At 45.1% G+C, this 26,260-nt stretch overlaps 2 protein-coding genes across 2 annotated transcripts in view; one reads left to right on the top strand and one right to left on the bottom strand.

Annotated features, from left to right (window-relative positions):
• Positions 1-1,605, bottom strand: part of FKBP3 (FKBP prolyl isomerase 3) — a 33,004-nt gene extending 31,399 nt beyond the window's left edge. The window contains exon 1 of the mRNA XM_030213834.1: positions 1,436-1,605. Within this exon, the coding sequence (XP_030069694.1) occupies positions 1,436-1,546 (111 nt within the window). The 5' untranslated portion in view covers positions 1,547-1,605. The remainder of the gene's footprint in view (positions 1-1,435) is intronic.
• A 373-nt stretch (positions 1,606-1,978) lies between these two features.
• Positions 1,979-26,260, top strand: part of FANCM (FA complementation group M) — a 177,985-nt gene continuing 153,703 nt past the window's right edge. Inside the window, exons 1-5 of the mRNA XM_030213832.1 lie at positions 1,979-2,736; positions 4,100-4,272; positions 8,731-8,808; positions 14,267-14,425; positions 24,362-24,493. Of these exons, the coding sequence (XP_030069692.1) occupies positions 2,112-2,736; positions 4,100-4,272; positions 8,731-8,808; positions 14,267-14,425; positions 24,362-24,493 (1,167 nt within the window). The 5' untranslated portion in view covers positions 1,979-2,111. The remainder of the gene's footprint in view (positions 2,737-4,099; positions 4,273-8,730; positions 8,809-14,266; positions 14,426-24,361; positions 24,494-26,260) is intronic.

The raw sequence follows: 26,260 nt of genomic DNA on the forward strand, positions 1-26,260 counted from the left end.
GTCCCCCAAAACAGGAAGCTGCATCAGAAGGGGGTGGGATGGGTTAATGGCAGCCTGAAAGGCTACTGCTGATGCAACAGCACAGAAGACTGTTGAAAAGGTATAGTAACTGTATTGTACACCGGGTACTGACGGAGCCGTGAGGGCAAGGAGGGGAGGGAGAAACGATAGACCATGCGGGGAGGCATAGCCACGAGGGGGCCATGGCCCCCTCCTATTGGGAAGAGAGACACAGATGCTGCATGGTGAAGTCTAGTGGGTGTGTACTTAAAAAAAAAAAAAAATTATACCCAAAACATAGTAAAAAGGGATTATTGAAAACAGCAGTGTAACCATACAGACGTACTATTTTATTCCAAATTGAGGGAATAAAAACAAATACAGTACAAAATTAATTAAATCTGAGGGTAAGGATTTTTAAGTGCACTTAAGATTATACCCAAAACATAGTGAAAAGAAAGGATTATTGAAAACAGTATATTTTATATACAGTAGTGTAACCATACACTATAATCTAAATCTTTGCATACATTAGTCTAGACTCCATATGAAAAAGACCAATACCAGGAAGAACAAGGTTTTAAAAATGTTAAACGTTGGTCCCAAGTACCCAGATTTTCAATAAATTGCAAATGCTACAGACAGACAATGTGGTATATATCACTAATATTTTGTTGCCATTAGCTGACCATCCCTATGAGGTCTGGGGAAAGATTGATAATAAGGATGAGAGGCTATAAGAAATAAAGCCCTTTGTCTAGAGACTTATTGGGGAGTGTTTTATTTGGACTCTTAAAGATAAGAAATAGAGATAAAAAAAAACACTGAAAAGAAAATAAGATACATTTTTTTATTGGACTAACAGTACAATTTTGATTAGTTTTCGAAGAAACACCTTCTTCAGATCAGAAAGGCAAGACCAATATTGTTGTATATTATATCGAGATACGTTTATAGGACAGTGCAGGCTGTGCTTTACTATGGCAATGCCACATGGTATGTTTGTTCTTTTAATAAAAATGTCACATTCATTTTGCGGGGACTACTGCTTCAAAACAGTTTAATCTATCCACTATTAAATTTAGACGACCAGCATTTACCCCTCTGAAATAACAGTTAACTCAAAAGCATCATCGCATGCTTTTAATAGACACAGCGATCTTATCCCCAGCAAATCCTCAATACTAGTTGGAGTCTACTGCATACACACTTGTACGACCTTAGCCTTTTTACATTCGTTTGGTCTAGTTTTATCATTTCTAAGGCCTACTCACGAGGCACATTTTTCTATAGAACCTCAAAATGCAGAAATAAAAACAAAGCAAAATGTTCACATCACAACTCCATTTCTAGAAGCATGCAGCTGGGCCTATTGCCTCCCCTCTACTCATTCTCTTCTCTTCCCCACCCAAACCCCATCCCAGCCGGGAAATACCGAGTCTGAGCCCTGTTCCTGCAGAAATTTAATGATATCTTTCTTGGGTAAATCCTCACTCCTCAGTTGCTCATCCGTCCAAACCCGTGCTGGCTCCCCAGCGGCCGCCATACCATATGGACCTCACAGCAGCAGCCTACCCACAAGAGTAAAGTGAAACTAGTACCATACCACCCCTCTACCCTCAGGGGGCGGAACAAAGCAGGACGGAGAGGCCACGCCCATCCAGACCGTCAGATACAGTTAAAAATACCCCTGCATGACTCCTGCCTCGATCCGGGACTTTTGGAATGCTTCCTTCGTATGTCAACATAAGAAAGAATAATAATAATGAAAAAAAGGGGTATTAAATAACTTGCTCCATTAAGTGTAGAAACATGAACACTCTAAACAGAAAAGTAAAACCTTTTTTTACGTTTCTCTTTGAACCTCCTCGGGTAGCACAACCTCCGCGATTTACGTAGAAACGTGACTGCGAGTGACGCTATTACGCTTGGAGACGCGTTGCAACTTGCAGCAGGGCGAGCGCGCTGTTTGAGCAGTAGTGAGGAGTTGTAAAATGTTACAATATTCGCGCAGGGGTGCTGCTGTTATGGTGTATTTTTTAAACTCACGGTATCCCACAGATCTCACGGGAACGCGCTAAGACTTTTTTCTTTTTTTCAGGAGACGTGCAATGAATGGGAAACAGAAAACTCTCTTCCAGGCCTGGGGTTCCAGCGTCGGTGCCCGAGTCCCCCCGGACAGAGTGGCCCGACAGAAAGCCCGAGCACCCCGAAACAGAAAGAGGGCGGGTGGCCCAAACTCGGGAGGCAGCAGGAGGCCGGTGGGGTCCTTGAGTGTGGGATGGGGCGTTGGTGGTGGCTGCAGCAGCTCTGGCGCGGGGGACCCGGAGGAAGAGGAGGATGATGATGACGAAGTGCTCTTGGTCGCCGTGTACGAGGCTGAAAAGCGTTTAAATTCGGGCAGTGTTGTTGAGGAGCCAAGAGAGAAAAGCTTTTCATCCTTGCCTGGATTCGACCTTGCAGCGGGCGATCTCTGGATTTACCCGACTAATTATCCGGTTAGGGATTACCAGTTCAGGATTGCAGAGGCGGCACTCCTAAATAACACCTTGGTTTGTCTTCCTACCGGTCTCGGCAAGACCTTCATTGCTGCTGTGCTGATGTACAACTTCTACAGATGGTATCCGTCTGGTAAAATCGTGTTTATGGCTCCCACCAGACCTTTGGTTGCACAGCAGATTGAAGCCTGCTATAAAGTGATGGGAATTCAACAGGAGCATATGGCGGAAATGACAGGTGAGGAAGAAAGACAACTTTTTTTTTTTTCATTCATATAGTGCTACCAACTGTGTATGCTGTGTTTTATAGGAGAGGCGTAGCCAGACCTGACATGGGGTGGGGGTACTAGGCATATAGATGTGAGTATTTTTTGGTATACTTCTAAATAATGCCTTGGTGTGCATTTGATAATGGATTTCTAAGTAAACAATGAGGCATATTTTCAAAGCACTTAGCCTTCCAAAGTTCCACAGAAACCTATGGAACTTTGGAAGGCTAAGTGCTTTGAAAATATGCCTCAATGTGTCCTGCATCAACATAAACTACATGCACACTTATGGAAACATAGGAGCTGGCTCTGTGGGTGCTTGGGCACCCCCATTATTGAGAAGATTCCATGTATGTGTCCAGGTAGGGGTTATTTCAATTGGGCTTAGTACCCCCAATAATTTTGAAAAGTTGTCTTTTATGCTTGGAAACACTAACATTTTTATATGAAGTTGCATTATCCCATAACTTAAACTTTGCCATTATAGTAGACTTGAGTCTGGTCAGCCTCAACATACATTGCAGTATCCTGGAAAATAATTACTGCAGTGGCACATATCCATCAACTTTGCTTTATAACAAATATAAAATGCCTTATTAAGCTGTATTAATAAAATGTCGTCTTGTCCTTTCCTCTGTTTCTACTGCTTTCTCTACTTGGAGATTCTGACAGTGTTCCTTCCACCGCCATCTTCCTTACATGAGGAATTGTGATATTGAATAAATAAGTATATGTTTGTGTTCCTAGTTATGCATCCAAAGATTATATAATCCTTTCAAGAAAGGCAGTTTGTTTAACTTATTGTGGACCATAACCACAGAGGCATGGCATGGTCGCATTTTCAATATGGTAATACTAGAGCCCAGCTAAGGAACAAGTTATTTTGAATTAGTATTCATGTGGCTTAAATTTGAAAATACAGTGAAACAGAATAATAGAATTCAATTATATCATGGGAGCAAGTAGATGGGTGTCTGAAACATTTAACAAAGTTGAGGATAGCATATAGACCCAACTAGGCATTTAAAAGCCTGTCCTTTAATGATACCGCATGTTCAGAAATCATAGCCATATGTATAGGCATCCATACATACATTGCAACAGTTTCTACAGAGTATATCCAAAGCTTAATTTTATTTTCTCATTTTCACCTTCAAAATCCTAGACAGCAGATGTTCAGATCAGTAGGACTCAAAGCAGTCCAAAACAAGTAAAGTCAGAAACAATACAAAATTATCCAGATAGTGTTAAGTCTAACAAACACTACAATTTTACAATTAACTATTAGTTTTATTTTATTGATCCATTACTAATTACACTACTTGTCAATAGGAAGTACCCAGGCTCTGAATCGGAAAGAAATCTGGAACAATCGCAGAGTATTTTTTCTGACTCCTCAAGTAATGGTGAACGATCTTTCTCGTGGAGCCTGCCCTGCTGCTGAAATCAAATGCTTGGTCATTGATGAAGCCCATAAAGCCTTGGGGAACCATGCCTATTGTCAGGTAATAATGGAAGGAGTATAGAACACTTGGCACTGTTTGCTTCCTGCCAAACAAGCAATTCACTAAGGCTATGAGTTCATTAACACAAGTAGCAAAGGTGAATAAATATGTTTTAAGTCATTGCTTTCCTTGGAAGACACACAATGCTGATGAAAAGACTTTACACAAAATTATTTTTTGCTGTCCATGCTAAACTAAAGTTAGAGGTGTCATGGTTGGTGTGATGATTTTGGGCATGAGTATCTTTTGTAATTCTTAGGACAGGTTTTGTGTATTGTTGATAATGATTTTCAAGTGTTCAGCAGAAATCTGCAGTCCTTGCTGGTTCAAGGAATGTGTGCTTTATGATCTCATTGACCTCTGCTGGGGAGGTATTCAATGTACTTTACAACTGAAAGTAAAGAAATTATGAGATTTGATAGAGTACATCCCAGGGTACTAAAGCAGCTAAAAGGGGGTGCTGACTCTACTCCTTATGGCTGTGTTTAAATTATCATATGAAACAGGAGAGATCCAGCATATCCAGCAGATAGCCAAGACCTGTCGCTTCTTCCTCTATAACATTAGCAAAATTCGCCCTTTCCTCTCTGAGCACACCACCCGAACTCTCATCCACTCTCTCATTACCTCTCGCCTTGACTACTGCAACCTACTCCTCATTGGCCTCCCACTTTGCCATCTATCCCCCCTTCAGTCCGTCAGAACTCTGCCGCACGCCTTATCTTCCGCCTGGACCGATATACTCGTATCACCCCTCTCCTCAAGTCACTTCACTGGCTTCCGATCAGGTACCGCATACAGTTCAAGCTTCTCCTATTAACCTACAAATGCACTCGATCTGCAGCCCCTCCTTACCTCTCTACCCTCATCTCCCCTTACGTTCCTACCCGTAACCTCCGCTCTCAAGACAAATTCCTCCTTTCTGTACCCTTCTCCACTACTGCCAACTCCAGGCTCCGCCCTTTCTGCCTCGCCTCACTCCATGCCTGGAATAAACTCCCTGAGCCCATACGCCAGGCCCCCTCCCTGCCCATCTTCAAATCCTTGCTCAAAGCCCACCTCTTCAATGTCGCCTTTGGCACCTAACCACCATACCTCTATTCAGGAAATCTAGACTGCTCCAACTTAACATTTCGCCCATTAGATTGTAAGCTCTTTTGAGCAGAGATTGTCCTTTTTGTTAAACTGTACAGCGCTGCGTAACCCTAGTAGCTCTCTAGAAATGTTAAGTAGTAGACTAGAGAACAGCAGATGTAATACTGCTCCTGAAAGACCAAAAGAAAACAATGAGGAAGAGGAAAACTATGGATCTTATTCCTTAGCCTCTGCAGCAGATGAGTCTGGCAACTGGTGGGTTGTCTACCAGCAGGTGGAGATAGATAACGAATTGAAGGCAGTGATATCAGACAGCCAGCTCCTCCTTCACTAAGTATATCTCTATCTCCAGCAGGTGGTAGACAGCTTCTCAGCAGCTTCTGGATTCTCTTCTGGGGCAACTCCTGGACCCTTTTGGCCAGTTGAGATTGGGGGTGTTTGGCCAGTGGAGCTGGCTTTAGATGCATACCTAGAGGCCTGGGTCCCTGCCTCCCAGACTGTATGGGCTCAGCTGGGCTGTAGCCTTCCTCACCACATTAAAAAAAAATAGTCCAGTTTCTGCACTGTTAAAAAAGAAAACAAACCCTAAGAATGGAAGGCAAGCCACACAGAGAACCGGCAGCAGTGTGGTTCCTCTATGTGAGGCGTTCTCCTGAGCCTGGTGTGCCGGTTAGGCAGTGGGCTAATTCCAGTTGAGTGCTCTGAATTTGTTTTTGGCGCCAAGGGAAACGCGGGGCACGATGGTGTTAGAAATTGTCAAAAAGATGCTCCCGCTGCGGCAAATGATGGTCAGCAATGGGGATTTGTGTGGCGGGGTGCTCGGAGGCTTTGGCAAGAGCCGGCGATTCCCTCTCCCTTGAGTGGTCTGTTTTCCGCTCCAACGCGTTGGGTGCACTGCCATTTTGAAAACGCCTGCTGATGTGGTTCCTGCCTCTCAGCTGATGGTGGCTTCAGATTCTTCACGGCCTGGTACGGATCTTCCTGTTTCTTCTGCGACGAGAGGGCTCCTGCTGTCCTTTGGGGCTTCTCTAGGGTTTGTTGCAGGGCCTATTGGCCCTGGTGATTTTTTTTCTCCCCAGATTTTGATCTGCTGCACCAGGCCTATTTTTTAAAAAGGGCCTTGCCTCAGCAGCCTTTCCCTGTGATCCCTTCCCAGGTGGTGTCCCCCGCCCAATTTGGGTTTGGTTTTGCAGCCTTCCATTGAGGATAAGGCTCAGAAAAGGAGGCACCTGGGTGCTGTTTTGGAGGTGGGCTGTGGCACCACGCACTTTTTCCAAGGTGATGGGGGCAGTGTATCCTTGGTGCCTGGAGTTTGGGTTCACTCATACCTGGATGACTGGTAGATTTGGGCAGACTCAGCAGCGGAGGCCAGTCAGGCCACTGATCAGGAAGGGGGCTGGAGCCACCAGTCCTTGAGCATGCACAGATGCTCAAGGCCCTGCACTGGCCAGCACACGGCTTTCTGTGTCGCCCATAAATAGAACTGCTACAATGCCAGCAATCTTGAGGAGTGAGGGGGGTGTGTATGTGGAGGAATAAATGCTGACAACCCCAAAGCAAGGCAAGCTGTGGAGGAAGAAATGCTTGTATTTGACAGAACATATCTTGAAGGATCGGTACTCCTGGTGTAAATAGAGAGTCGCCACGCTTGCCAGTACATGGGCACTTGGAAGAGACCCTAAGAGTGGCTGTGGTATGAAATGGGCAAAGCATATTGCAAGAATCTTCCACAGCCAATGAAATAAAATGCTTGAAAACTGCAGGGAGGGGGGGGGGGGGGTTGGGGAGGAAGAAATGCTCATTGGGGGTGGGTAGAAACAGGGAAGTTACTGTACATTTGAATATAACCTCCCCACTCCTCTGGCTTATATTCAAGTTGTTTTCTCCCCAAAAAAAGGGGGGGGGGAAACTTATCTCTTTTTATACTCTAATATGTTGATGTTTGAGTATGTACAGTATATAATTTTTGGATGCTTTTAGAAGAAGCATTTCAATCCAAAACAGCAAAATAGCATTGGGAATAACCTACATAGAGTGGCAGTTGCACCTTTAAAAAGCAATGGTAGTATTTTAATAGGAGGAACAGAAGGGGAAGGTTGGCTAAGTGTTGGTGTCCATGTTGGAATTTGCTGTTGGGAAGTTTTCTTTATCTGTGGTCGCTTGCTGTGTCTCTGTGGTAGGTTTTTTTGAACTGGATCAGAAAGTAACACACAGGGGCTCATTTTCAAAGCACTTAGACTTACAAAGTTCCATAGAGGCATATTTTCAAAGCACTTAGCCTTCCAAAGTTCCATAGGTTTCTATGGAACTTTGGAAGGCTAAGTGCTTTGAAAATATGCCTCATAGTAACCTATAGAACTTTGTAGGTCTAAGTGCTTTGAAAATACACCTCACAGAGATTGTATTTTCAAATCCATGATTTGTTGTTTTCTGTAAAAAAAACCTACTTTACTGAAAATCAGGTAGAAAAGTTGTTTGAAACTTCGTGGACAGTTTAAAAATTGACTATGTAAGGGATGCTTATGTGAAAACTCTGGCATCTCTTATAGAGGCAACATAGGTAGCCATGTGCTTTACATAAAATAAGTGCCCCAAACCAGTCCTAGTAGTACACAAATGTACATACATCTGCTTTGAAGAAGGTGTAAATGTATGCTGTACATTGTTTATGAAATATTTATAAAATACACGCATATATCATAGCTGTAACCAAACTAGGTCTCTGGAAATACACATCGGGATTTGATATACCACTGATTGCGGGGATACCAGCTCCTAAGTGGTTTACAACTATAAAATAAGAGAGAGAGGATGCCTACAGATCTTCAGAGCTATGTAGCTGGAAGTAAAAGAGAGAGAAAGAAAAGGAGGAGGCAGTGGGAAGAAAATGAAAACTGCATTTATTGTATACAGTGGGGTTTTTACATGGGAAAAAGCTTTATAAAATGACCCCAAAATATAAAACTCAAGGACTAAAGGCCATCATATGAAGCTGAAGGGAGAGAAGTTCTACAAGAAAACACTTTTTAATTAAAGTTGGTAGACACCTGAAACAGATGTCCAACTGAGATGGTAAAAGTCAAAACAATGTTAAAATTTAAACATGAGTGAGACACAGAGACTTTAGTAGAGAAAGGGAGAAGACCACAGATCAGGTTATACCTGTGACTGTGCAGTGTACATGTACAAATGGGCAGATAAGGTGGACTAAATGGTTGTCTTCTGACACAGTCTCTGTTTCTATGTAACTGTGTAACAGTTAATTTCTTTCATCTGTTGCCATTGGATATGCCACCTTTCAGTATTTGTAGTATTGTATAGTTTTCTTACATATATAATAAGATTTACATTTTTTTATTTTAGGTTGTTCGGGAACTAAGTAATTATACAAAACAATTTCGAATTTTAGCTCTGAGCGCTACACCAGGAAGTGATACAAAAGTAAGTTACACCACATTACTTTGCCACATAGATTAAGTGCTAGTGATAAGAATTAATGCAGCAGTACCTCTTGCTAGGCAACAACTTTTAAATTGGTTTTAAGTAGAAGAAATGTTATGTCAAGAAAGGCGAAAGACTCTGGCATCCTCTCTTTCAGAAGCAGTTTCAAATGGACCACTTCAAAAGCAGGGAAGAGAGTTAAGCTACTGGAACTGTCGGCCACCAAATATATTAAAAAAAAACAGTATCAGCAAGAACAATTTCAACATAATTAATTTGGCAGTTAGAAAAAATAAATCATTAAGATTTTTTTCTTTTTCAGTCTGACAATTTATTATTGAAAATGTCTTCTGATTAGCCTCTGTTCACCATTATGGATCTGAATCTATGAGTGCTGATGTACTGACCCTTTTCAGAGCCTTGTGTGGGCCTTGAAGTGATATATGGAATCTAGAAATACACAGGTGACAAATGCTGTGGCCATGAAAGAAGTGCTTAAAATGCAAGGATTAAATTTAGTATGACAAAGTGCATAAGAACATAATTGTTGCTATACTGGGACACACCAAAGGTTCATCAAGATCAGTATCCTGTTTCCAACAGTGGCCAATCCAGGTCATATGTACCTGGAAAGATCCCAGAACACTAACACAGATTTTATGCTGCTTCTTCTAGAAATAGTCAAAAACTAGAAAAAATGGCACCACTCCAACCTAATTTTTTGAAACATACACAACTAAATAATAGATGGAGCAAAACCAGCTAAATGTGCAATCTATTAATTAATGAAGAGGTGTCTCATACTGTCACTTAGGCACTATTGTAACGTGCTATCTCAAAGCATATGCTTATGTGACATTTTATAATCATAGACAACCTCCAACCTCCGATAGTGCATAACTCTGCTTAATCAGTGCTCTTTAAAATCTTAATACATTCTAATATTTAATGTCCCAGTGAAATAATTCAAAAAAAGTTTTCCCCTTTTTTAAGCACTATCAATGTACATAAAGCTTTGAACTAGGTGCAGGAAAAATCAACTTATCTTGATGTTTGATTGATAAGAACCACACACTTCACTATCGTTCTGAAATCATACTGTGGTTTTAAACATCCTGCATTTTCAGGATCTCATTTGTCAACATTCAGTTCTAGTCCCGGTATATGCCAAGTCCCGACAGGAGCCTGTGTCGCATTACAACGCTTTGTCAAGGGACAACTTACACATACCTGTTGAAACATAAAAAATATATTAAGTGCTTGTTATTCCTGCAATCATTATTAAAGAAATACTTGGCGTCTGGACTCACTTCACCAGCAACCGGTACCAGCACAGAACCAGCAAACAAAGCGCCGGCGTGATTTTAAAGTCTAAGCGCTGCCCATCTGCTGGCTACGTCATCATCAGCTGTAACGAATTATAGGAAACAATTCCATTGGAGATATGTGATTAAACCATTCGGTTCTAACGTGTCAAGACGATAGATCCACTGGGTTTCCTTTTGCAAAAGCAACCTGTCAATGTTCCCTCCGTAGACATTAGGTACAATACAGTCAATAACCATACATTGTAAAGATTCGCTGGAATGTTGTTTGTCTAGGCAATGTTGTACAAGCGGGGCCCCTACACTATGCCCCGCTATCCTAGAAATAAGCAGTGGAATTTACCAAGTTTATTTTAATAATGTCTTATGGACCCTTCTTTTAGGAAATTATGCAAACCTTTTTTAAACCCTGCTAAGCTAACTGCTTTTACCATGTACTCTGGCAAAAAGTTCCAGAGTTTAATTACACGTTGAGTGAAGAAATATTTTCTACGGTTTATTTAAATTTACTACTTAGTAGCTTCACTGCATGCCCACTAGTCCTAGTATTTTTGGAAAGGTTAAATAAGTGATTCACTTCTACCTGTACCACTCCAGTTTTTTATAAACCTCGATAATCTCCCCTCAGCTGTCTCTTCTCTAAGCTGAAGAGCCTTATCTGCTTTAGCCTTTCCCCATAAGGAATTGTGCCATCCCGTTTATCATTTTTGTCACCCTTCTCTGTACCTTTTCTAATTCCACTATATATTTTTGAGATGCAACGACCAGAATTGCACACAGTATTCGAGGTGCGATTGCACCATAGAGCAATACATTCTCATTTTTGTTTTCTATTTCTTTCCCAATAATTCCTAACATTCTATTTGCTTTCTTAGCCATCGCTTCACACTGAGCAGAGGGTTTCAACGTATCATCAACAATGACACATAGATCCTTTTCCTGGGCGGTGACTCCTAATGTGGGACCTTGCATCTTATAGCTATAGTTTGGGTTCCTCTTTCCCATGTGCATCCCTTTTTATTTGCTCACATTAAACATCATCTGCCATTTGGATGCCCAGTCTCCCAATCTCGTAATGTCCTCTTGCAATTTTTCACAATCCTCTCATGATTCAACAACTTTGAATAACTTTGTGTCATCAACAAATTTAATTACCTCACTAGTTATTCCCATCTCTAGATCATTTGTAAATGTGTTCAAAAGCAGCTGTCCCAGTACAAACTCCACTATACCCTTCTCCATTGAGAAGGGTGACGAAAATGATAAATGGGATGGGACGACTTCCCTTTGAGGAGAGGCTATAATATATATAATATACTTGGTCTTATTTTGCATCCCTTTCCTAGTAAGTCTTAGCATCCTATTTGCTCTTTTGGCCACCTTCACACTGGGCAGAAGATTTCAGCATGTTGTCTACGATGACATCTAGATGTTCATTTTCTTGAGTGCTGACTCCTAAAGTGGACCCTAGCATCAGGTAACTATGATTCAGATTATTCTTCCCAATGTGCATCACTTTGCATTTGTCCACATTAAATTTCTTCTGCCATTTGGATGCCCAGCCTTCCAATTTCCTAAGGTCCTCCTGCAATTTTTCACAATCTGCATTTGTTTTGATAACTCTGAATATTTCTGTATCATCTGCAAATGTAATCACCTCACTTGTCATTCAGGTTTCCAGTTCATTTATAAATATGTTAAATAGCACCAGTCCCAGTACGGATCCCTGCAGCACTCCACTATTCACCCTCCTCCCTTGAGGAAAATGGCCCTACCCTGTATTTTCTGTCCAATAACCAGTTTCTAATCCACAGAAGCACATTGAGGCATATTTTCAAAGCACTTAGCCTCCCAAAGTTCCATAGAAACCTATGGAACTTAGCCTCCCAAAGTGCTTTGAAAATATGCCTCATTGCCTCTTATCCCATGACTTTTTTAATTTTCTTATGAGTCTTTCATGAGGAATTGTGTCAAAAGCTTTCTGAAAATCTAGATACACTACATCAACTGTCCCACTTTTATCCACATATTTATTCATGCCTTCAAAGTAATGAAGTAAATTGGTGAGGCATGACTTCCCTTGTCTGAACCCATGCTGATTCAGTGTTCCGTAATTTTATTCTTTATAATAGTTTCTACTATTTACCCAGGCACTGAGGTTTAGGCTTACCAGTCTTTAATTTCCCGGATCACCCCAGCCCCCCTCCTTTTTTTAAATCCATATTAAGTACACAAAGAATACAGTAGAAGACAAATAGGCCAAGACTCTCTTTAATTCAGAAACCATAATCCCTCTCCTTCCCACCATTGCTACGTGAAAGAAAAAGAGAAAAGCAGGATTGGTTTAGAAGGTGGCTACGGGCTACAGGCTGCAGTGGGAGCAGAAGCGCCACCAGTGATGCTGGAAACGTCCCTTAGCCGAGGAGATATCATCTATATCTTTTCGCTCCAAAGAGAACAAAGTTGTCATCTGCGACTGCCAGCTAGATACTGTTGGTGCAGTGGGCTGAAGCCAATGGAGAAGAATGACTTTGCTAGAAGAATCGTACAACAAAGAAATCCCAAAAAGCCTGGTGGTGTTGAGAGAAGTCAAATTATAGTCCTCAAATAAAATCTGGGAACCAATTTGAGTGGGCGAGCCCATTAAGACATTGTATCACGCACAACATGAGTCAAAAATGTTTGAATCTTAGGGTTGGTCCAAAACTTATGTCCTAGTGTTGTAGAGACACTTCGGCCAAGATGCCGTATCTGCAAATGCTGCACGATGAGGAGATATGTACACTCCAAGAACAAATTTATATTGTATTTCCTGTAACAAAGCATTGCACTTAATACTGTGTACCGTTTGAAGACCGCGTTGGATATGCTGTGCAGTTAACTGAGTCGCCAGATCGGTAGACCATTGTTGGGTCAACCTGGCATAGTCCAAGTCCTCTGTAGAATACTGCAAGTATATGTGATGATAGGCCAACAATACTGGGTTTTGAATACTCAGAGTAAGCGCTTCATTAAGTGTCTCATGCACATCTTCACACATATCCTCTCAGGGCAAGCCCCGCACTAATGCGCTAATTGGAGATAAAGTTATCATATCTGGAACTGAGGCCCCCAAAAGGTTGTAAATATCTATCCTCCGTAATCAATTGCGACAAATAATGAATCCCCAAGGATCTCCAGTGAGCAAATACTGCAGAGTCTGTGCCTGTGGGGAAATCCGGATTGTGGCATATGGCCAAAAATGGAGTCACTGCAGCTGAAAAAAGATGGCACCTGCATAACCAGTGCCATGCAGCCTGGGCTGAAAGCAGAAACAAGTTGCGATGTAGTAATAGTGGAGAGTGACTTGGGATGGTATGAAGTTGTCAGCTGAAATCAATCCTAGTAAAAAGGTTAGTGTCTAAGCAAGACACACAAAATTATTCCTCACATCTATACCAACCATTAATATGCCTCATAGCACAGGCACTGTGAGATACTGTAGGTTCAGAAAACCCAGCCCCCATATGTCTTAGGTTTTTGCAGAATAGAAATAGGTAAGCGGACCCGCCTACCCTACAATAAATAAAACTCTAAAATTTTATGGAGGGTGCGCTCATCCTGAACCTGTAAATACCAGGGGTATCACCTGAAAAATATATACTTAGGCGCTATAAGCATATTAAAGCTATACGTTCCAAGAGGGTGACAGGATAAGCGCACCAAAGCCTAATTGTCTGTTGAGTGGAAGACAACAATAGCTGAACATTACGAGAATGTAACATTACCATAATACAGTTCTAGTCCCCTCTCCCACAAAAGATTCTAAATGGTTATGAAAGATGTCAGAAACAGCATGTGAATCAACCCCCCCCCTCCTAAAAATCAATTTACTATAGGAAAAGAAAATCAGAGCTACAATTCTCAAAGCCAAGTGCGTTTTATATACAGACTTCATTTATCTGTTTGAGGCTGGTGATATGTTCCTCTTTCATAATCCACTTCTTTCCTAGCAGAAGATGCTACTAAGGCAAAGACCCTGGAGGTAGAAAATTTAACAGACTCTTTACCTTCAACATTGATTGGTACAAAGTTGTGAATGCAAGAGGATGTTGAAGTGTTTGGCTCTTTGCATGCTATTTTTTTTCTGTTAGGCTGTACAGCAAGTTGTTTCAAACCTGTTGATTGCCCGGATTGAGTTGAGATCAGAAGACTCCCCAGATATTCAGTCTTTCTCACATGAGCGACTGCTGAAGAAATTTGTTGTTCCCCTTGGTGATGAGTTGGTAGCATTTCAAAATGCTTACCTTAAGGTATGTAATATTTTAATCTTAAAAAAAAATAGAAGGAAGGACGGAAGGAAGTAGAAATAAATGATGATGTACATTAAGTCTATATGCTGTTGCATATAATGAGGAGCAGGGTGGGAGAGGCGGTGTTTTTATAATTGTCATGTTAAACACACATTCTGTGAACATTCTCAAATTTTCAAAGTAAAATTTGTTATCCTGCTAGGCCAATCCAAGTGAGAGAGTTATGCTCCCCAACCAGCAGGTGAAGGCAGAGAATACTGAGCTTTCCATGCTGACGTCATTATTATAAGGACTGTTGCAGCCATGGAACTCATCAGTATTTTTCTGCCTCCAACAGATGTTCCAGCTTGGACTGGTACAGCAGGGTTTGTTGAGGCAGGCCTGACTCCCAAGGGTGTAGTCCACAGCCTGCTGCCCTATGATTGAGTCCTTCTACCATGTTGGCTCCCAGGGTTTTTTTTTTGTACCCCGCGCTTTCCCACTCATGGCAGGCTCAATGCAGCGTAGGTGCTTATTTGTACCTGGGGCAATGGAGGGTTAAGTGACTTGCCCAGAGTCGCAAGGAGCTGCCTATGCCTGCAGTGGGAATCGAACCCAGTTCCCCAGGACCAAAGTCCACCACTCTAACCACTAGGCCACTCCTACATAGACTCTTCCTTGGTGGAGCTAGTAGGGCCGTGGGCACTGCACAGTCCTGAGTCTGTCTACAGGCTTTCGCTTGGTCAGGCTGGCTGTCATGGGTCCTCTGCTTGGGGGGAGGGGTACCTTGGCACCCACTCTCCCTCCTCCCATTGAGGTACTGCCGGGGGAAAAAAGTGGTGGCAGGATGCCTATTTTGAAAGTGTAAGAAGGCATCTTATTTTATCTGTTTTATATACACAAGCTAGGCCCTTATGTGCATCTATAAAACAAGCATCTAGAATTACTACTACTACTTATTTCTATAGCACTACCGGACATATGTAGCACTTCACCCTTGAACGAGAAGAGACAGTCCCTGCTCAATAGAGCTTACAATCTAATAGCCCCAGTATTTTGCAAATTCAAACAAACAAATTAGGGGCCCTGTTTACTAAGGTGCACTAATGCTAGAGACACCCATATGTTCCTGTTGGTGTCTCTAGTGTTAGCGCACGCTAATTTTTAGCGCGCCTACAGCATGGCTTAGAAAACAGGGCCTTAAATCTGCTCCAAAGATAATGCAATTGTGTTTGTATACCCAGAGTTATGCCTCTACTTTGCCCAATATGCCCCTAGGAACACCTACGTGTAGTCTGCTTAAAGTACATGTGATCTTTAGGTTGTAAATACTTTTTATGCACGTATGAAGTTACACAGTTTTATGAAAGACTATTTCAATATATGTAAAATTGACTTTACCTGTAGAAAAAGCCTTTTATGAAATTGCATGAAAATATAACGTGTAAAATGTATGTGCAAAGAAGGTGTGTAGCTACTTTCATGTGATATTCATATACTATTTACTCAGTGAGTAGTTTGGGAAGATCAGAAACAGAATTGCAGCGTGTGCACGTATTTTACAAATATGCAGGTACATGCATAAAATACGCACAGACATTTACCCCATTTTTGGAGCAGTTGTATTGTCATTTGTGCCTGCAGGGACTGATCCGAGTGCCTTAAAAAAGACATATAGGTATTTATCTTGAGTTTTTATAAAACAGGCTTAAAATAGGTGTTGCCTAAGACCTGGTTTTATATATCCACAATGTTAAATGATGACAGTCTAGCCATGTCACTGCCTTATGTCCTATGTCAGTGGTACAGCCATACTAAGTCCCTTTTTTAGCACATGGCCTTCCTCATGGGACCCTCCATATAGGTCAAACATGGAAGCAGAAATTTTCAGGAAGTCAAATTCTTCATAGAGAAAACTGTTTCTGTATCCTTCATTTGGAGTTCATCTCTCCCCTTTTTTTCTCCCCTTTTACCTGGTATGATCACTAGGGTCTTGCTTGGATTTTTCTAGGTTGGCCTAGGTTCATATATTTCAGTTCTTACATCCAGACTTCTATTAATTCCTGTTTCCTCTTTCTCCCAGGAATCAGTCTCTTCCTGAATCTTTTCCTAATCCAGATATGTATGGCATTCCAGTTCAGATTTTCTGATTCACTAAATCCATGCACAGCAGTGCCTTGATAAAGGCCTTTTGTTGGGACTGCAGACTAGTCCTATAAAGAGGATTCCCCCTCCTCTTCTGGTACTGCTTCATACCTCAGAACAGCTTTTACTGTCTGTAGGTTTTTGTCCCACATTGCTCTTGCAGACTTCACCTTTAGATTTTCCTTCTTTACTCCCTTTTCCCTATAACTTGAACAGGACAGTAAATTTACAAAACTAGTGCCTTAACACCATGAAGAAGTCTCAGTGCTTTTCCATATATACATCTTTACCCCTGGTTTGGCATTTCACTCTTCCCCACTACTTGAAAAACATTAGGTTCCTTAAGCAGTTTGCATGTTCTCCCCTTTTCTAGGCCCCTGACTCCGCACTGTAGCGAAACCATCTAATCCATCAGTCCTGCTGCTTGTCCCTAAGGCTGAGGTAGAGAAAACAAGGAGGGGAAACACTATCATAGCAGCTAACCCCACCCCCATTGTTTTGGGGAATCATTCCTCTTTTTCACCTGTGTGCTTCTCCTCCCTTTTAGGAGACACACCTTCTTTTTAAGAATTATTCTTATACCATGAGACAGAGCTTCTAATCAATGCACCTGGGAGCCTGTTGACTGATTAGCCGTCTTCCCAGGTAGTTCTAGAGTTGTAGCACATCCCTCCCAACTCTAGACAATGCTTAATGGAAAATGTAGTCCAGATTTTTTTTTTTTTTAAGGAAGCCTGTACTTCAAGTTTCCTATTTTTAAGGTAGGGAAATTAATTTTTATAGTTGATTTTCAACATGTGTATCCTAGCTGCTCGTCACAAAACCCTACTTATGTGTGTTGTCTTTTTTTTTTTGGGAGGTGGGGAAGCAGTTCAAAAGAAAAAGAACGAAATAACATGGTATGAAACATAGTCTTAAAGTTCAGCATGCAAGATCATATATGATAAAAAGAACAAGAAGCAAGTGTACAACTTAAAAATGTAGCAAATAGCTTCCCATATAACATAAGCATAAGGTCAGTAGATTTATTTATTTATAAAAAAAAAAAAAATGTATATTCCATGGATCACAAAAAAAAAAAAAACATGCACACACACTCTACATAACTAACCCTGTGTGTGGCCAAACGGCGTACTGACTCAAGTGCCTTTAAAAAAACAAAACAAAACCACACAATCCACCCATCTCCTTGGCTCTCCCCTTTCCATGTGGCCTTGGGCCCTCCCCCTTCCATGTGGCCCACCTCACCTCCTTCTGGATTGGGGGGAGCAGTAGCAGCCTGGGTGGCGGGATGGAGGTTGGGATTTGCCGTGGCACCCTGAGAGTTCACTGCGGAGCACTATGGTGCCGCAGTTCACAGTTTGGGAACCGCTGATGTATGCGATAAACTGTTGAAATCATTTAAACAATAATCCAGCAGTTGTATTCTGTAGAAATAAAAGAGATGGAAAAAGAGATTTTTCTGTAGAGGCTATAATTGGCTAAGGTAGTTGTAAACGATAGATTTGAGGTAGGGGGTGGGTTGGGGATGGGTGGAAGATAAAATTTGTATTGAAAAATTCTGAAATGTGTGTTAATGAATTTTATGGATAAGGCTATGGCTTGATTGTAACTTAGATTTCCTTTTGTGGGCTTCTGTTTCTCCTTTAGATTTGAATTTTTCAATTTGTAAACCACTTAGATTTTATGTTTGACAGTTTGTCAAATAAAAGTGACATGTGAAAGTAGGAGAGAGACTCTGAATTGAATGTAGAGAGAACCAAAAAGTGAGTGAGCTAATGTTTTGAAGTTTACAGGTGTTGCTGCGATAATGAAATGGGTACGTTACTATTTTGAGTATTTCTGGATAATACTCTTTTAGTATACAGCCTCAAAATTAGGCTGTTTAAGAATAGGACTGTGAGCTATATCTATATATTTTTTTCTGAAATTTAATTTTCCATATCATCAAGCTGATCAATCCATAGACTGGTGGGTTGTGTCCATCTACCAGCAGGTGGAGATAGAGAGCAAACTTTTGCCTCCCTATATGTGGTCATGTGCTGCCGGAAACTCCTCAGTATGTTCTCTATCTCAGCAGGTGGTGGTCACACACAGCAGCAGCTCTGGCTAGGCCTCCAAGCCTAATCCTTAGGTTTTGTTGAGGCCTGGGGTTGAGGGCTCTTTTGAGCAAGTGCAAACCTGGTGGTGCCAGGTCCCTCCTTTTCTCCCCCCTCCCGCTGGCTCCGTTTAAAAAAAAAAAAAAATTTTTAAACGTCTTTAAAGGCGTTTAATTCGACGTTTCTTTAAACGTTCATTGCAGCTACTCACTGGGACACCAGTTCGTTACAGCTCGGAGCGGCAAGCAGGTAATTTTACCTTTTTATAGCGGGCAGGGGGTTCCCCGATTCTTCTCCTCGTGGCAATGGCGTCGGAGGGCGAGGGCGCAAAGGGTCGCTCCCCGGATCGCTGGAGCGCTTCTAGAGGGGATGCGGGGGTTTTGCAACCTGATTCGCCCTTGATGGGTGATAGTTTAGTGACCGATGAACGTCCCGGTCGTTCCTCCGGCGTGGCGGTTTTTTCCCGCCATAAACGCCCATCCCCCGCTCCTCGCCTCCGCCATCTTGGCCGGCCACGCGGCTCGGACGGCTTCTTCGGGGCCGCCCTTGAGGTTGGAGACATTAATGCCATGAACGCCCTTAATTTGGGCGACGGCACAAAAGCGGCTAAAGTTAAGCGCCGTTCTTCCCGCGCGGCTCCTTCACGGAGTTTCGCGCCGGACGCCATTTTGGATGCGCAGCATGTCTCTCCCCCGCTATTGCGAGCGCCGGTTGAGAGTGCGTCTAGGGCTGTTGCCCAGGCTGCGGAAGTGCACAGTCTGGGGGGTTTCTCCCCCGAGTTTGTTTTGCTGCTGCATCAGGCTTTCCTCATGCAAAACGCTGCCCCTGCTCCCTCTTCTGATAAAGAGGTTGAGGTTCCCAGAGGTAAACGCCCTCGGGTTGATTTCCAGGCCTTGGAGGACTTTTGTCTCCTCCGATGTAGATGAGGGCAGCGTGTCTGAGGTCTCCCAACGATCCTTTGCGGATTCCTTGGAGGAGATAGATCCCCGCTCGGATGGAGCGGATGACCCCTCTGCAGCGCGGCTTTTTAGCCCAGAGGATTTGCCCAACCTGTTGTTACAGGCCATGGACACTTTGAAGATTTCCTCTCCGGAGGACGTCTCTCCCTCAGCCCCTGTTGGCTCTGCCATTATGCTGGGGACGAAGCGCCCGCCTAGAACCTTCCACGTGCATGATGCCATGCACACCTTAATTGCGGCTCAATGGGATGTCCCGGAAACGAGCCTTAAAGTGGCTGGGCCATGTCCCGCCTCTATCCTTTGGCTGTGAGTGAACGTGAGGCCTATCTGTGGCCTACCGTGGATTCTTTAATCACTGCGGTGACTAAGAAAACGGCGTTGCCGGTGGAAGGTGGCACGGCCCTAAAGGACGCCCAAGACAGAAGATTGGAGGCGGCCTTAAGGTCGTCCTTTGAGGCAGCTGCTTTAAGTTTGCAGGCCTCAGTTTGCGGCTCCTATGTGGCCAGGGCGTGCCGGACTATGGTGCAGCGGGCTTCCCCCTCGGATCATTCCTTGAGGGCTGATTGGCCGGCCCTGGAATCGGGCTTAGCCTATTTGGCAGACTTGCTGTATGATGTCTGGAGAGCCTCAGCTAAAGGCATGGCTCAGACAGTCTCTGCGCGGCGGTGGCTTTGGCTGAAACATTGGTCTGCTGACCACGCCTCTAAATCCCGCCTGGCTAGATTGCCTTTTAAAGGCAAGCTGCTCTTTGGGGTCGAGCTGGACAAAATCGTGACCGATCTCGGCACGTCTAAGGGCAAGAAATTACCAGAGGTCAGGGCTCGGGTTAGTACTCGTCCCGATACCTCCAGAGGACGGTTGCAGGAAGCCCATCGGTACCCGCCCGGGCAAGTCGGGTTCCTCTGCCCCCTCTTCCTTCAAGAGGAATTTCTCCCCCAAGCAGCATTCCTTTCGCAGAGACCGCCGTCCCGGAGGTGCTCCCTCCGGTCCTCCCCCAGGGTCTCGTACCCAATGACGGGGCCTTGGTCCACGCCCCAGTGCAGATTGGAGGACGGCTGTCCTCGTTTCTGGGCGAGTGGACCACTATAACTTCAGACGCGTGGGTGCTGGAAGTCATCAGAGACGGCTACAAGCTAGAGTTCTGCCAACCCTTAAGAGACGGGTTTGTACTCTCTCCTTGCAAGTCTCCGGTCAAGCTGTGGTAGTGCAGCAGACCTTGGACAACCTGATCCGCCTGGGTGCGGTCGTTCCGGTGCCAAAAAATCAGATTGGCAAGGGACGTTACTCCATTTACTTTGTGGTACCAAAGAAAGGAGGTTCTGTCCGGCCTATCCTCGACCTCAAAGGGGTCAATCGGGCCTGGAAAGTGAGGCACTTTCGCATGGAGACTCTCCGCTCTGTTATAGCGGCAGTGAAGGCAGGAGAGTTCTTGGCTTCCTTGGACATCAAGGAAGCGTACCTGCATATTCCCATCTGGCCTCCTCTCCAACGCTTTCTGCGTTTTACAGTCCTGAGACGACACTTCCAGTTCAGAGCCCTCCCTTTCGGGTTGGCTACTGCTCCGCGGACCTTTTCCAAAGTAATGGGGGTCATAGCGGCCTTCCTGCTAAAGGAAGGAGTACAAGTCCATCCTTATCTGGACGACTGGTTGATCCGAGCCCCCTCTTATGCAGAGTGCGGCAAAGCTATGGACCGGGTAGTTGCTCTTTTGAGCTCCCTGGGATGGATCATCAACTGGAAGAAGAGCCAGCTGCGCCCGACTCAGTCCCTGGTGTATCTGGGAGTTCGATTCGACACCCAAGTGGGCAGAGTGTTCCTGCCAGACAATCGGATTGTCAAGCTTCAGGCTCAGGTGGACTAGTTCCTAGTAGCCTCTCCTATTCGGGCTTGGGACTACGTGCAGCTGTTGGGCTCTATGACGGCCACGATGGAAGTAGTGCCCTGGGCCAGGGCTCATATGAGACCACTACAGCTATCTCTGCTGCTGCGCTGGACTCCGATGTCGGAGGATTATGCTGTGCGCCTTCCCGTGGACCCAGCAGTGCGCAAGGCGCTGAGCTGGTGGACGCAGACAGACAAGTTGTCTGCAGGATTGCCTCTGGTGACCCCGGAGTGGATTGTCGTCACGACAGACGCCTCTTTGATGGGCTGGGGAGCCCACTGCTTGGGAAGGACAGCGCAGGGGCTCTAGTCTCCTGCAGAGGCAAGTGGTCTATCAACCTCCTGGAACTCAGAGCCATTCGGTTGGTGTTATTGGAGTTCATCCCGGTACTGGTGTTGAAGCCTGTACGGGTCCTGTCGGACAATGCCACGGCTGTGGCCTATATCAACCGCCAGGGAGGTACCAAGAGCGCCCCTCTAGCCAGGAGGCTATGAGTCTTTGCCAGTGGGCGGAAGCGAACCTGGAGCAGCTTGCAGCGGCCCACATTGCCGGAGTCATGAATGTCAAGGCGGACTTTCTCAGTCGCCATACCTTGGAGCCCGGAGAGTGGCAACTATCTGCTCAGGCGTTCTTGGACATCACGAAGCGCTGGGGCCAGCCGAGCCTAGATCTGATGGCGTCTTCGGCCAATGGCCAAGTGCCGCGCTTTTTCAGCAGAGGACGGGACCCTCGATCCCTGGGAGTAGATGCTCTTCTCCAACAGTGGCCGACACAAGAGCTCCTCTATGTGTTCCCGCCCTGGCCCATGTTGGGCAGGGTGCTAGACCGGGTGGCAAAGCATCCCGGCAGGGTAATCCTGGTGGGTCCGGATTGGCCCAGACGTCCCTGGTATGCGGACTTGTTCAGGCTCTCAGTCGACGATCCTCTGCGGCTGTCAGTGGAGCAGGGCCTGTTGCATCAGGGTCCCGTGGTGATGGAGGATCCCTCTCCCTTTGGTCTTACGGCCTGGCTATTGAGCGGCAGCGTCTGAGGAAGAAGGGCTTCTCAGACAAGGTCATCGCCACTGTGCTGAGAGCGAGGAAGCGCTCTACTTCTACTGCTTACGCCAGGGTTTGGCGTATCTTTGCAGCATGGTGTGAAGCAGGTTCACTTTCTCCCTTCACTGCTCCAATTTCTTCAGTGTTGGCGTTCCTGCAAGAAGGTCTGGAGAAAGGCCTGTCGCTCAGTTCCCTTAAAGTCCAGGTAGCGGCTCTGGCTTGCTTCAGGGACCGCCTGAAGGGTGCTTCCCTGGCTTCGCAGCCAGATGTGGTGCGCTTTCTCAAGGGAGTTAATCACCTGCGCCCTCCTCTGCACTCAGTGGTGCCTGCGTGGAATCTCAACCTGGTGCTAAGAGCATTGCAGAAGCCGCCTTTGGAACCCTTGTCGAGGGCATCTCTGAAAGACCTGACGTTGAAAGCAGTCTTTTTGGTGGCTATCACTTCAGCCAGAAGAGTTTCCGAGCTCCAGGCGCTCTCATGTCGAGAGCCTTTTCTGCAGTTCACTGAGGCAGGAGTGACTATTCGCACAGTGCCTGCCTTCCTGCCCAAGATTGGTTCTCGCTTCCATGTGAATCAGCAGCTCTGTCTCCCTTCCTTTCGTAGGGAGGACTACCCAGAGGAGTACTCCGCTCTTGAATATCTGGATGTGAGACGAGTCATCATCAGATACTTGGAAGTGACCAATGATTTCCGGAAATCGGATCATCTGTTTGTCCTGTTTGCAGGTCCTCGTAAGGGTCTGCAGGCTGCTAAGCCTACAGTGGCAAGATGGGTCAAGGAAGCCATTGCAGCGGCTTATGTGGCCGCGGGGAAGGTGCCGCCTATCCAGCTGAAGGCTCACTCCACGAGAGCTCAGGCGGCCTCGATGGCAGAGGCCGGATCCGTCTCCTTGGAAGAGATATGCAAGGCGGCAACGTGGGCTTCGGCTCATACATTCTCCAAGCATTACCGTTTGACTGTGGCTGCACGGGCGGAGGCCCGGTTTGGAGCTTCAGTGTTGAGGTCAGGGATTTCTATGTCCCGCCCTGGGTGAGTACTGCTTCGGTACATCCCACCAGTCTATGGATTGATCAGCTTGATGATATGGAAGGTAAAATTATGTATAATCATACCTGATAATTTTCTTTCCATTAATCATAGCTGATCAATCCATAGCCCCTCCCAGATATCTGTACTGTTTATATTCTGGTTGAATTTAGGTTCAAGTTTAGCCTTCAGTTACTTCAGGAGGACTTCGTGTTCAAGTTCTTCTTTCACTTGGATTCTTCAAGAGTTGAGACGAGTTTGTGTTACAGTGAGCTGCTGCATTCCTCTCCCCTCCGTTTTACGGGGCTGGATTGAGACATAAATTCTGCCGGCACTCCCTCCCGCTTCGTGCGGCTGTAGGGCAGCTTTGTACCCCTCCCGCTTCGGCGGTGTTAGGGTCAGTCAGCTCCTCCCGCGGTTGCAGGATAAGCCAGATCCCCCGCATCGGCGGGTGTGGTGTCCCTCCCCCGCTCCGCGGGATGAGCTGGACGGATTCCCCTCCCCCACTTGTGTGGGGATGAGCTGGGTTAATTCCCCTCCCCCGTTTCGGCGGTGGTGAGCTGGGCAGAGTGTCCCTTCGTGGGTGTAATTCTCTAAGTGCTGACTCCTGCGGATGGAGCTTTGATATCGACATACTGAGGAGTTTCCGGCAGCACATGACCACATATAGGGAGGCAAAAGTTTGCTCTCTATCTCCACCTGCTGGTAGATGGACACAACCCACCAGTCTATGGATTGATCAGCTATGATTAATGGAAAGAAAATTATCAGGTATGATTATACATAATTTTACCTTCTGTTATCTGTAGGTACTAGAAGCATTTGCTGTCCGTTTGATTCAGTATAACGTTTTGTCTCGAAGAGATATTCCCAACCTGACAAAATACCAGATAATTCTAGAAAGAGATCAGTTTAGGAAAAACCCGCCAACACATATCAAGGTAAGCCTGGTGTGTATGTGTGTGTGTGTATATATGTATATAAGATATATATATATCTAACTATATAAATGACAAGTGACCGACTCACCCGCAAATGCGCAGTAGAAACTTCCCTCTCTGTCCTGCCCTCGCGTCAATATGTGATGATGTCAGAGGGGGGAACAGAGAGGGAAACGGCCGCTGCCGCTGGAGCCTGGAGACGAAGCAACATCACCGGCGCACCAACCTCCACCCCCCCATCTCCGCCGCTGCCGCCGCTGCTCCTGCCCCCCTCTGTATTGGGCCCCCTGCACTGACATGACAGTGCCTCTCACCTCTGTGTGGAAGTGCTGCAGGCAGCAGCAGAGCGATCTGCTGCTGCCTGCAGCGCTTTCACACAGAGGTGAGAGGCGCTCTCATGTCAGTGCATGGGGCCTGGCACAGAGGGGGGAGGGAGCGGCAGTGTCAAGGAGGGGTAGCTGGACATGGGGGGAGGCAGGGGGGGAGAGAGGAGGGTTGGTGGATGGGGGGGAGGCAAGGGGATACAGGAGGGCTGCTGGACATGGAGGGGGGAGGATAGGGGAGAGAGCAGGGTTGCTGGACATGGATCGGGGGAGGGCAGGGGAGAGAGGAGGTTTGCTGGACATGGATGGATGGATGGAGGTGAGAATTATTACATTTTACAAAACACAAATTTCACCCGTTTTAACTGGCTTAACGGTTAGTGTGTGTGTGTATATATATATATATATATATAAATATATATATATATATATATATATATATACAGTGGTGGAAATAAGTATTTGATCCCTTGCTGATTTTGTAAGTTTGCCCACTGACAAAGACATGAGCAGCCCATAATTGAAGGGTAGGTTATTGGTAACAGTGAGAGATAGCACATCACAAATTAAATCCGGAAAATCACATTGTGGAAAGTATATGAATTTCTTGCATTCTGCAGAGGGAAATAAGTATTTAATCCCTCTGGCAAACAAGACCTAATACTTGGTGGCAAAACCCTTGTTGGCAAGCACAGCGGTCAGACGTCTTCTGTAGTTGATGATGAGGTTTGCACACATGTCAGGAGGAATTTTGGTCCACTCCTCTTTGCAGATCATCTCTAAATCATTAAGAGTTCTGGGCTGTCGCTTGGCAACTCGCAGCTTCAGCTCCCTCCATAAGTTTTCAATGGGATTAAGGTCTGGTGACTGGCTAGGCCACTCCATGACCCTAATGTGCTTCTTCCTGAGCCACTCCTTTGTTGCCTTGGCTGTATGTTTTGGGTCATTGTCGTGCTGGAAGACCCAGCCATGACCCATTTTTAAGGCCCAGGCGGAGGGAAGGAGGTTGTCACTCAGAATTGTACGGTACATGGCCCCATCCATTCTCCCATTGATGCGGTGAAGTAGTCCTGTGCCCTTAGCAGAGAAACACCCCCAAAACATAACATTTCCACCTCCATGCTTGACAGTGGGGACGGTGTTCTTTGGGTCATAGGCAGCATTTCTCTTCCTCCAAACACGGCGAGTTGAGTTCATGCCAAAGAGCTCAATTTTTGTCTCATCTGACCACAGCACCTTCTCCCAATCACTCTCGGCATCATCCAGGTGTTCACTGGCAAACTTCAGACGGGCCGTCACATGTGCCTTCCGGAGCAGGGGGACCTTGCGGGCACTGCAGGATTGCAATCCGTTATGTCGTAATGTGTTACCAATGGTTTTCGTGGTGACAGTGGTCCCAGCTGCCTTGAGATCATTGACAAGTTCCCCCCTTGTAGTTGTAGGC

Source organism: Microcaecilia unicolor, chromosome 9 (genome assembly GCF_901765095.1).
Source record: "Microcaecilia unicolor chromosome 9, aMicUni1.1, whole genome shotgun sequence".
Taxonomy (NCBI): domain Eukaryota; kingdom Metazoa; phylum Chordata; class Amphibia; order Gymnophiona; family Siphonopidae; genus Microcaecilia; species Microcaecilia unicolor.